Consider the following 12881-nt stretch of genomic DNA (forward strand, 5'->3'; position numbering starts at 1 on the left):
ACATCTCGGTTTGCTGAGCTGAGGTGCATCAGTCACAATAGTGAACCAGTAGTGTAGAATGATCCGGAGTGATCTGCCCACTCACAAAGAATCAACCCACTCACATATTAGAGAACTTTTTTATGCAAACACTGCAGTCCGCAAACTTACTCGTGGAGTTTTATTTCCTATTTTCTATTTCTATTTCCTATTTCCTGCCATTAATATTACTTGTGGTTAAGTAGTCTAAACATATCAGTTTTCAACATCTGTGTGTGTAGAGGATAGGAAGTACAAGGCCACAGGCCTCTACTGTCCTCGCCTGTGATTGGCTGATGACCCTTCTCCTCTGTGTTTCTCCTCACGAGTTCATTAATGAAATGGATTTCACTGTGGAGATGGATGTCTCAGTGCTGTGTGTGTCCTGCCGTGTCTGAAAGGCCATAATATGTTTGATGTCTCTCTCCAGCATAGAAGATTGGCACCTGGTTAATGCCTTCAAAGCCGAAAGTTACTGTTTGTGGATGCTTGTGACAAACCATTGCAAAGGAATAGTCAGGTGAAGAACATGTCCAGGACAGATTGACCCAAAATCAAAAGAAAGATGTAAGAAATCATGCTTTACTTGTAGAAAATGAAGCCTGTTTTTGGACTATATTTTCTTCATTGCCATTTTTACAGCAATTAAACATGCTTTCCTCAAGTTCTCATTACTAAAGGTGCAAAAACCTTTCTGTCATTGCTGTAAGGCAAAACAAAACATCATATATTCAAATTTACTACACTACCTTCATTAAGAAATGTATACTTAATTCAGAAAGAATGCATCAATTTGATCAAAAGTCACAGTAAAGACTTTTACATTGTTACAAACAATCTCTATTTCAAATAAATTCTGTTCTTTTGAACTTTTCATCAAATAATCTTGAAAAATTAAAGGTTTCCACAGCTCAACTGTTTCCAACATTGATAATAATAATAAATGTTTCTTGAACACTAAATCACAATTAGTATATTAGAATGATTTCTGAAGGATCATTTGACTCTGAAGACTGCAGTAATGATGCTGAAAATATATATAATAAAATAGTATTCACATTATTTATGTTTTTAATGTATTTTTTAATCGAATGTAGCTTTGGTGAGCATAGGAGAGTTTTTTTTTTTCTTTCTTTTTTTTTTAAAATCTTTTTTTTAATGACCTCAGACTTTTGAACAATATGTATATGTTTCAAGGGAGTTTTTCCATGTACTATCTGTGTGAAATGTGACCCAGACATGTTTTTGTTAGATTATCAGTCACTTTGAGATGTGTGTATGTGTTAGTATTTGCAAAGCTGTTAGTTTTAGCAAGCATGTCAAAACAAAGAGAAGATCCTCAGGGCGAAGAATTTCACTGCTTTCAGTACTTCACATTTGTGTGTGTACATTGAGTCGTCTGTACGCTCTAACTTTTTGCCAGCTTTTGTTACTGTGATTCAGTTATGGCTGAAGGACACAGGAAGTCATTTCTAAAGAAGTTTCCTCGGTCCACTGTCTGTTTGCACTTTCAGTATTACTGTATGTGTATATTTGTGTGCCAGTTGCAGTTTTTTTGTGCAAGACCTTATGATGCACTTCCTTTAACACTCAAATAACCCTGCCGGGGTGTTACCCTTTGGCCTTCTTGCACCAAATACCACTTGGATCACAAAGATTTGTTTTTTGAGCTGTAGATTATGCTTGTGCTAATCTCACTATTACATAAAGAGATGCTTTTGAAATATTAACTCTTTCCCCGGCATTGACAGAATTTTCTATTATTTATGACACGACGCTTCTCCGCCATTGATGGAAATTTCCGGCAATCCATGTTTTACGGTAGAGGAAGCTATTACGCATCTTCTAAAAGAGAACTGAATCTCCGGATAAAAACACAGACGAAGAAGAAGTGGAAACAAGTGATAGAAGCATGGCTTATGCACATGTATGCTACTCTGAATAATGCCTGAACTTTGTTTTTTGAGCACTACTTGCGTTGTTTTTGCCTCTTCATGATGACTCGCTTAATTTAGTCCTAATCTGTAAGTCGCTTTGGATAAAAGCGTCTGCTAAATGACTAAATGTAAATGTAAAATAACAATCATCAAACATTAAACAGCATATAAATGCTAATGCTAACGCCTAATGTCGACCTAGGAAATAGTTTAGGACTGTGCAAGCTTAGGGGATGTTGATGGACTCGATCTACTCCATATATGTTTTGATCATCGTTCTGAATGCGATCCGGGCGTAGTCTTTTTTTCACTATTTTCTCAGCTTTTTATTTAAAATGTTGTTTTTTATGATACTTGCCCCCCCTTTCAAGTGTTGATAAAAAATGCATGAAGCTAGAATAAAAAGGTTCTTTTTGTTATGTTTTTTTAAAGCAGAGCATGTTCTTGTGTATATATTACATGTTCAGATATTCAGACAACAAAATATTCAGGCGGTCATGAAAGTTTGTGAAAATGATCAGAAATGCTGGCGGGGAAAGAGTTAATAGCATACACTGACCTGAACAGTCAGGGTTCAATGTCAGTTCTTAAAGGGATAGTTCACCCAAAAATGAAAATGTACTCACCCTCATGTCATTCCAACTGAGACTTTTGTTCTATGTGTGGAACATAGAAGAAGATTATTCAAAACTCTTTTCAAGCTTTGGTCCATTATATAATGAAAGTCGATGGGTTCAAAACAACACTGTGCCCTGCTGAAATTCATTGAATGGACAAAAAGCACAAAACAACATTTTTCAAAATGTTTTATCTTGTTCTACAGAAGGGTTGTTAATCTCTGGTACATAGGGAGAAGCTTGTCAATGAGAGTGACAGTTTGTGATATCTTCCAAACAAGACACTCCCCTCATGTAATCCTCATAAAATCAGCTTGGCTGATCCTGTGTTTTGACACACCGTCTAGTCAGATGGTTTGAAGACCCCAGTCAAAGACCACTCTCACTATCCTTCCTGTCATCCTCTGGCTCGCTGGCCACTGAGTGCTTCTAGCTCTCACGTTTCACTCTAACTTCTCTTTCAGTGCTGTTGGGGAAATTGCAGGTCTGATCGGTTCAGAGCCTGAAGTTAAAAACATCTCTCAAAATGCCAGCTTCTGAGTCAACCAAACTGGAAAGATTTGGAGTGTATTTAAATTAGTATAAAAGCATGTTCCCCTTGTCTTATTGCATCGAACACAACCCACCCCCATATAAAAGCCTCTTATGGTACCTCCATAAAGAAGAGGGGGTTGGGGGCAGATGGGAAAGAACTGGATTAAGGGGAATGTGACACACACTCTTAGCGTTACATGGTTGTATGTGCATACATTTGGTGAGGATTTTAAAACGACAATCTAATCTACGTCTACAATCTAATCTTTATTCTACAGTGGGTTTGGTGTTTATTGAGTTCCAGCCAATAATGTTAATTGTCTCTTAAAAGGGCAGTTTTTCTATCCCTCCTTTTACTCATCTTATACTCTTTTATGTCCTCTTTGGAGAGGTTAATAATATCTCTTTCTCTCTCTGTGCAGTGTGTGATGGATTGCTGTCTGCTTGTGCAATTGGAAAGAAAGACTTGGGTGGATGTTTGTGCCAGTAAGCACTGGGTGCCCCAAAATGGCCCTTTATACTGGCACAAAGAGAGCCTAAAGAACCAAAGCAAACACTCAAAGAGCCGCTTGTGTTATGGTGTGTCCCTCTTACAAGATTCAAAAACATTTATCGGAGTTTTTGCGTTAATGTACCACTATTAAAAATCCAGCCGATAATTATTTTCATGTTCTGGTCAATAACAGATGCCAATATTTAAATCAATACTATTTTGTAAACTAAAATCAGTAAATTTAGGTATCACAACATTACAATGCACAGTATAAAAAATGGATATTCATTTTGAAATTTGCTGCACTGTTATTAAATTAGTGTTTTTAAAGATTACTTATCTTACTTAATTTAAATGTAAAATCTGATGAATGAGCTCAAACAATTAAATTGACCAGTTGCAGATCACTAATATTTGCAGAAAACAGTGTTTCTGATATATTGTGCACCCCTAGTTATTGAAAATGTAAGTGTTTGTGAGTAAGTATATCTAAAAATGGTCAAATTGAAATTTGAATATTCAAGTCAGGAATATTATCTGGAAGTCATATGTCAGCCTGAAAAGACTCCCAAGTGTGAATAGTGTGTTCACACTGAAAATTCCAAAAAGAAAAGTGCACTTTAAATACACTGATGATGCACTTAATTCAATTACGTAGCGGAGGGGGAGGGGCATCGGACTCCGATGTCGAATGACAAAATAACCATATAAAATTCATACACGGATGAGTACATAGTGCATAAGTACGTACGTATATAAGTGCATAGTGTAGTGCATCATTTGGGACGCAACTTTTATTTTTCCCAAACAATTACTCGGAACAGCGGAATTGCCTTGTGTTCAGATTCAGGTCTCTTAACTAGGCCCTGTGTGTGTGTGTGCTCTAAATTTCATGCTGTGTCATTATAAGTATCAAGCCCCGGAGTAATAAAATTGAATCCCATAAACACATGCACAGAGTGGCCGAAAGCCCAATTATTGGCTTTGAAACCACAGCAGTCTATCTTGAATTAAATGTCTGCTTTTAGCTTCACCTCCTGGAGTTGCTTGCTGAATCTAAGGCAACTGCAGGGGAAGTGTTGTCATCACTGAACTAGACAGAGAATGAGACTCTAGAGGCCTCCAAAGGGCTGAATGACTGACAAAAGCCACATTATCAGACATCTAAGGGGGTGAAGAGCCTCCATGTCTCTTTACCATTCCGTTTCAGCTAAAATACTCTCATCCAGTCAGTCAGCCAAAGGGCGAGGAGAAAGATAATGTCACAGATGAATTTGAGTTGACAGATGTGAAATACTAGTTTTGATATCTTTTTGAGGCTTAATGTGTAGGAGGGACAAAGTGAAATTGAGCAAAAATGATGTTTGAGATACTGGAAGAGACGCATACACATTTCTTGATTTATTAGAAAAATAATGGAGATAGATAGCAGTCATTTAATATGTGAGATTTGATTTGTAAACATCTGAATCTCCTGCACTTTACTGGAATGGGACACTGACTATTTATTTTATTTTATTATATTTCTATCAAAGAATCCTGAAGAAAAAGTATCATGGTTTTGACAAAAATATTTAGCAGCAAACAGTTTTCAACATTGATAATAATAAACATCTCTTGAGCACCAAAATCAACATATTAGAATGATTTCTGAAGTGTCACGTGACTGAATACTGTGGTAATTCAGCTTTACCATCACAGGACTAAATCACATTTTAAAATATATTAAAATATCCATATATTTCTGAATACTTCTGTTCAAGCAAACATGGTTATTAACTAATTAAATGACCAAATATCTGCCAATTTATCAACCTGGGCAGTATATTGATTGATAATGGAAAGGTAAGAAATCTTGCATTTTGCTGCTTATTTTTTTGCTGAAAGCCATACTCCAAGACAGGAAGAGACCGTCTTACTGACACTCAATGACAATTTGCTATTTACATGAACAATCAAGATTTTTTTGTGGTCTCTGCACTTGATTGTTCATGGCACCAAATGATGTCTGAGGAGTCTCATTTTCTTCTCTTCCTATAGTGATTCAAAACCCTGAGTCAGGAACAAACATTTCAAGATGAATAAGAACATGTCTTGATTTGTTGTGGTGGTTTGACATCTTAACAGGTCATTCCCCTCCCGGGCAAAAAGGGTAAATCAGATTTTAAATCCATAATCCAGATGACAATGTTGTTGTCGTCTCCCTTGTTTACGTAACTCTGGCTTCCGGAGGAACTATTTTTGTTCTTATATTGCTATCGACTGTAACGTAAAAAGACTAAGAATTGTGCCGAACAAGCTTGATCTTTATAGGATTTGAACTTATGTATGCAGACTGGACATAACACTGAAGAGCAGAGTGTAATGTGCCAGTTAAAGGTGCTCTAAGCGATGTCACGCATTTTTTAGGCTGACACATTTTTTGTCACATACAGCAAACATCTCCTCACTATCCGCTAGCTGCCTGTCCCCTGAACACACTGTAAAAAAACGCGGTCTCTGTAGACAGCCCAGGCCCCACAAACGGCAACATAAACAAACTGGCCCAGCCTGGACCACGAAACATAACAAACAGTGTTCCAGCCAATAACCGACAAGAATGATTTGGGGGTGGGGGTTGGGGGGTTAGTGCGTGTGCACATGAAGGGGGGTGTGGGGAGTGGGAGGAGAGAGAAGCATGAAGAGGGAAGTTAGCTAGAGGAGAGATGTCGTAGACAACGACTAACGTTAGAATTATATTCTCTTGAATTTTGATATGGCCGACACACGACCAAAGAGACGACGTTCCGATGAACAAATAGCAAAGAAGAGGGAAAAGGAGAAGCAACGCGCAAAGTTCCGAATTTACATCGGAAAAGCCTGTTTCAGGAAGCACGGAAGGGAGGGGGAGGGGATGGGATGAGGAGGAGGGAGGGTCGAGCTAGCCTCCGTTTCGTTTGACAATATTTCGAACGTCAACAAGAAGTGACGTCACCCAACATCGCTTAGAGCACCTTTAAGAGTTTATGGAAGTGCTGGGACATGGTGATGTTAGTTAATCATCAGTCTGTAGGAGTAACGTAAGCTGCATGACAGCTAATGCAGAAGTTTTTAGTGGGTGCCTCTTTCTCTTCTGCTTTTCCTCTCATTCTTTCTCTTGAATTTTCAAGGTCTAGAGAGGTTTTGGGTACTCTGCAAAAGATCTCCATGACCTGTCTGATCTAAAATCATTCTGAAAACACTGCGGAATCCAGCTTCACATCAGCCACTGCAAAGCGACCAACCACCGTCAGAATATCTGTCTGTAAAATAAGAACAGACTATTTCATAGACATAATAGAACAAAGCAGACTTAACAGTGTTGATTGTGGTTATCTAGGTAACTTGCTACTTGGTGCCTCAAACAAAACTTAAGGCTGAGAGTATAACGTAATTGCAAAGGATCATGGTTAAGTTTTCCCTTCTTGCTTGAATATTTATTTATAATTTGTACAAATGTGTTTATGATGGAGTTTGTCTTGTATCTGCTAAACGAATAAATGTAAATATTGAAACAAAGGCCATGTTTTATATGTTATTTAGGCCTTTTGATCAACTTTGTTTACTTGAGCAGCCGTCTCTCACCTGTACCCCAGACAACACTTCTGTCTGACTTCATTTCCTGTCTTTGTCTGGCTTTTTGTTCCTCACAGTGGTATTATTTCCTCTATGTCTGTCTCAGTGTTGTTGTTGTTGTTGTTGTTGTTAACTAGATTGAGCTCTAAAATGATCACATGACTTTTGATTGACCTAAAGAATGTCAGCGACGTCTCTGAAGCGCTCTTATGAATGTAGCACTGAAGGATAGTTAAAATCATGGAAATCCAGCCTACAAAATTCCCTGAGGCTAAATTGTATATGTAAGTGTCTGATTGGAGGTTTCTGTGACAGGTTTAATGCTGGATTAGCTCTGCACAGCAAAATCTATATGTTTGCATGTAGGGATGGTTCTATGTGGGTCACCTTGATGGAAGGTGAAAGTGCATAAAATAAAGAAGCAGAGAGGAAGAGAGCTCTTGAAATGTTGAGTGTTGAATTGGTGGACAAGTGTTGAGTTCTTATAATCACTATGACAGACTTGGTAATACTCACACACCTCTGCAGAAGTGATAACACATGAACACATTCTTTTGTACAGTAGTCTTGTGCAGATTGCCGGTCACGCTTTAACCTTGTCCTTTTTCTTATCGTGTTGTTTAAAGCAGGAGAGGTTTGATAAAAGCATAAGCATTTAGAGCATTAATTAAAGCATTAATTAACCTGATTCACCCTCTCATTCATATCTGTAATCTCCATAGTGACCATTTCTGCATGAGCATGTGAGAGAGATTTATTTAAAAACTTTATTTAAATAGTGCATAAAAAATTTAAATTCTGTCCTCATTTACTCACCCTCATGTCAATCAAAACCTGTTTGACTTTTTGTTCTATGAAACACAATAGATTATATTTTTTGTTTTGTCCATAAAATAAAATTTGACAATTTGACAAACATTTTGATAGTATTATTATTATTATTATTATTATTATTATAAATACTGCAAACCAAGTTGATGTCATCTTGATGAGGAATGATTTGACATACAGTAGATGTGTTATTAAAGCTGCAAAAATGGCTGCCGAGTCAACAGAGTTGGCTAAAGGGGACTTTGGTTGTATTTTAGAGAATTGTAAACACCAGTCTCTCTCAGGCTCAGCCACACACAGTAATCACTATATGCATTATTCAGTGAGTGGGGTTGTGAGTGGGTGTGATGTATTGGGCACGAGAGTCGACGTGACCGTGTGCAAATTATCAGCAGAAGACTTATGGCATAGAGCTTGACTAGGCACACAGGGCACTCACAAAATTGTTCTTTGTTCAAAGCCCTGCATGGCAACTGCCCAGCCAATGAAATGTCAAAACTGCTGACTCAAGGCAGGTCAAGTTTTGACTGTTTTTAAACAGGTTTCCCCCAAACACTTCCCTCGTCCGCCATTGGTTGGAAAAATATATCCCCGCCCCCAAACTCACACTATTGGTTCAGCCACTGTTGCTATGTCAGACTGGCTAGGGTGCTCAAACAAACAGAGCAATGTTTTGATAGCACTGTTGTGTTTTCACTTTTCAGAGTGCATCAACCTACACAGGGTGTACTTGTAGATGTTATAATAAAATAGGACAAAAGTATTTATTTATCAAGCCTTTACACTGACAGTGATCAGACCACAAGAAAGTCATTAATTGTCATCCAACAAAGTTTAGCAGAGTTAAATTCGTTAAGAAATATACAATTGGCAACTACGAGTGGGAGTTTGGTCAGTGAAGTTCATGTGATTTGCCACCTGACACTGCAGTCGAGTTGAAATGTCCAAAAGCAACCAACAGCACAGTAACTTGGTGACCTCTAGTGATTTAATCACTGTCAGTGTGAATGGAGCTTCAAACTTACACCCTGACAGACTCATGAACAGGAACCATGGCGATTGAAATCCCACCGTTTCTCTGTGGAGCGTGTGAACTGCATTTCCATTGATCTCTAGTGCTGTAACCTCTGACCTCTGTTGGAAGACCCTCAGCGTACAAGGCCACCCTGTCATGATTTCTCTTAGTGGTTGCTTTACTCTCTCTCTCTTTTACTCTACAATAGTCAAGACCAGTGTCAAATGAGTGAACCTATTTAAAGAGAACGCTACTGCTTCTATATTTAACCTACTAAGATGCTCTCTTTAAGCACCTAGTGCCTGCCTCTTTGTGGCTTTGGGTTAGAAAGCCGTGACTGACTCTTGTCTCTGATTCCTTATTTTTCTCTTCCGCCCTCTCTGTATCGCTTGCTGTCCCTCTTGCTTCAAGAAGGACCTCACTTTCTCAGCGGGGGCCGGTTTTGGCCCCAGATCCACAGGAGACATGTTCTCCTACCTTCGATCTCCACACTACCTGGTGAGTGTCCGAGCACTGAAGGGGGAAATTGAGAATGCTGTGAATATACAGGAAGACGTTTAATGTAGGTTGGGTTCTCATTTAAGGGTGTGGCTTCTTATGTATGATAAATGTTATCCATATGTACATTTTTAACATAATTGAAATTGAAATAAAAATGTTAATCAAATAATAATGATAAAAATGCAATAAATGTTGGATATATTGTTGTTATTATTAATATTAACTGTTAATATTATTAATAATAATAATATACACTACCATTTAAAAGTTTAATGCTTTTATTCAGCAAGGATGCATTATATTGATCAAAAGTGAAAGCAAAGAGATCCATAAAGTTACAAAACATTTCTATTTCAAATAAATGCTGTTCTATTCTTCGAATAATCCTGAAAAAATTCACTGTTTTCACAAAAATATTAAGCCATGCCACTGCTTTCAACATTGATAATAAGAAATATTTCTTGAGCAGCAAATCAATCATATCAGAATGATTTCTAAAGGATCATGTGACATTGAAGACTGGAGTAATGATGCTGAAAATCCAGCTTTGCCATCTGCCATAAAATATATTAAAACATAATATTTCACAGTATTACTGTTTTTACTGTATTTTGTCATGTATGTATATGTATGGTATGATTATTATTTTAATTTGCTGCAGTGTTCTGTCATGTCACTGTCATGCTGTCTAACGACTGGAATACTCTATACTTTTGTGGTGAAATCTCACACATAACTTGACCTACAAGAAATGGACAGTGTGTAGGAGAGAGGGATGATGTCAGTTGTTTTTTTGAACGGAGAGCAGCACTGAGGCTTCCTTAGCAGAGAGGCAAGTACAGGTTGCGTCATTGCGGCCATTGACGTCTTTTTGCTGATTAACCCGTGTCATTCAGGCAAGTGTCTTCAACACTTAAGCTTTGTTCCGTCAGTACGGTGGCTTTGTGGTCATCATGATAAAGACACATTGTTCTGTGTCTATTTCTGCATCTAAAGGTCTTGTCTAGGGCAGGCATGGGTGTCCTGCACCACTAACATATGTCCTCCTCATATTGCTGCGTTGAGCGTTGGGAATGTCTTTCTCCTATAGTTTTGCATAATTGGAATTCCTTTCCCACAATCCCTCAAACATGCTCTTCAGTTCTGCCATAGAGAAAAGTTTTTGGTTTCCAATGCAGAGCCTCATATTTCCAGACTATTTCAGAAGTCTTTCAGAAATCATTGTTCTTTGCTCATCCATGCCTCTGTGCTGAGAAAGTGACACTTTTGAAAATCTTTTTGGCTGTGTCTGTCACTCCCGAATCGCCTCGCTCTGTCTATTCATCTTTCTGTTCCTCTTTGTTGAGTCATTGTGAGTTGTTCTGAGGGCAGCTCTGCCTGAATAGCTATTGTGCTCTCTGTACCAAGAGCCGTCATCTCCTTTAGTCCATGTGGCAGACGTTCGACGAGAGTCTAAGACGTTTCGTTAACCCTGCTGTGCTTGTGTGTACAGGGGTGACGGACCAACACCGGGAACAACACTTGAGTAAATCAGCCACAGTGATCTAGCACAGCAAGTGAACCGCAATGACTCTGCACCTTTGTTAACAAGCCATGTGCTTAATTTAAGTCTAGGACACACAGTTGGGATTTCTTTTATTGGATACATCATTACAGTGATTGCGTCATTGCATCTAATGTGCATGTTGTCGGGTCGTTTGGCCGATTCTGATTTGATTCACCTTGACAAGATTATCTGTTTCAGTATCAGTTCAGATAAATCCACTCTGTCTGAATTATCAGTCTGTGATTAAGTGAGTAAGAGGAAAGTATCTATCTAGAAGGCATTTCCTTTATGCTAAGATACGATCAAAAGACATTATGTGGTGTTTTTTAATATATTTCCTGTTATGCATGATAAACTGAAATATTGTCCATTGTTCTCTCTAAATAAGCAAAAACATTTTTATAAATCACCTTTTAAAGTGCCTCACTGAAGATTCAAACTAAAGTAGTAATTTGCGACAGACTGATGAATTATTGAAAATAAATGCATATCCGAAGTGGTAACACATACTTCAAAAATAAAAACTTTATCAGAACATTTATCATATTATATTTGTAAAATGGTATCTTTGACAGCAAGGCTCTCTGTATGAGACAGAATAAAAAAATAAAATGCATATCTATTTGCTTGTTTTTCACAATTTGAGACAACAGTGAATTTAAAGACTGATATATCCGGCCATGTTTTATGTACAAGCAAGTGTAAAGGCCTGTTTACAACAATGTTAGAGGTATTCATCGCATTGCGAAGAAAACCAATAAGATTCAAACTTTTGGTCACATGCCTAGAGCTGTTACATAAAACTACGAATTAGTGGCACTTACGAATTAATATTCTTGTATTTGGTGATGTTTGATAATCCATAGTCAATACAAAAATCTGAAAGGCTGTTTGAAACATGTTTTATTTGCTTTCTTCTCTATAACAAGCAAGTTGGAAAGAAAGTTGGGAAGCGCTTTGTGTACTATAGTAGCCGGGGTAACCGCTGTATTCCTGCTTTTCAATAAGTGCTGCCTGTTGTCAGAGATTGAATTTGCATGTTCATTCAGCCCACCTGCTGTTTTTTTACACATTGGTCTCAAGTGTTTCATTGTCATATTGCTAAGGTAGTTTGGTGCAACACCGTGAAGACATTTAAAAATGGAGGATCCTGCGATCAGTTCTGGCAGCCAATGAGCCGAAGGATTTAAGTGATTCCTCAGTCTAGTATGAGTCAGCACAGCAGTCTTGTTGCTGCATTCTGAACTCTTTGTAAGTGTTTGATAAAGGTCTTTGGTAAGTCAGCCAAAATACAATTGCGGTCTTGATGTAACAAATAAATGGGTTTTGGTGAGTTTCTAACTGCCCGTAAGGAAGTGAGATAAAAAACACAGAAGAGAATCTCAGGTCACCAGCAAGTCTGGTTAAAAAAAAACTATACGATTATGATTATAAACCGTTACTTTAGTACATTTTAAAATGCGTTTTAGATCAGTTAGATTGGATGTTGTGTTTTGATAAAGATCTTTTGTTTGGATGAGTAAGCGCTGACTTCAAATCAAGTCCATTAGTGTAATCTAGGAGTAAAGCCACACTGGGTAAACAGTGTTTTGGTACATCAGAGTATAGATCTCTATACTTGTGTTCTAGTTCTAGTTGTTGTTGGGATGTTATAAGTGTGTTTGTCCTGATTTTCTTAGATAATCAGTTGATTGAAACTAATTAAATTGTTATAACAAAAATTATTTAAAGGCTCTTAGCTCTGGTACATTAAATCTGTATTTTGGAGAAGAATAAAATCTCTCTTGCTGCTGTG

General features: G+C 37.7%; 1 protein-coding gene across 7 annotated transcripts in view; it reads left to right on the plus strand.

The window, feature by feature from the left end:
• arhgap12b (Rho GTPase activating protein 12b) overlaps positions 1-12881 on the plus strand; it is a 56415-nt gene that overhangs the window by 17520 nt on the left and 26014 nt on the right. For 4 of the 7 annotated variants that reach the window (XM_082151231.1, XM_082151230.1, XM_082151235.1 and 1 more), the window contains exon 3: positions 9451-9537. The exons of the other annotated variants lie outside the window; for them this stretch is intronic. In XM_082151231.1, coding sequence (XP_082007357.1) covers positions 9451-9537 — 87 coding nt within the window. The remainder of the gene's footprint in view (positions 1-9450; positions 9538-12881) is intronic. 7 annotated transcript variants of the gene reach the window in all.

This window comes from Leuciscus leuciscus (genome assembly GCF_965113295.1).
Source record: "Leuciscus leuciscus genome assembly, chromosome: 21".
NCBI lineage: Eukaryota > Metazoa > Chordata > Actinopteri > Cypriniformes > Leuciscidae > Leuciscus > Leuciscus leuciscus.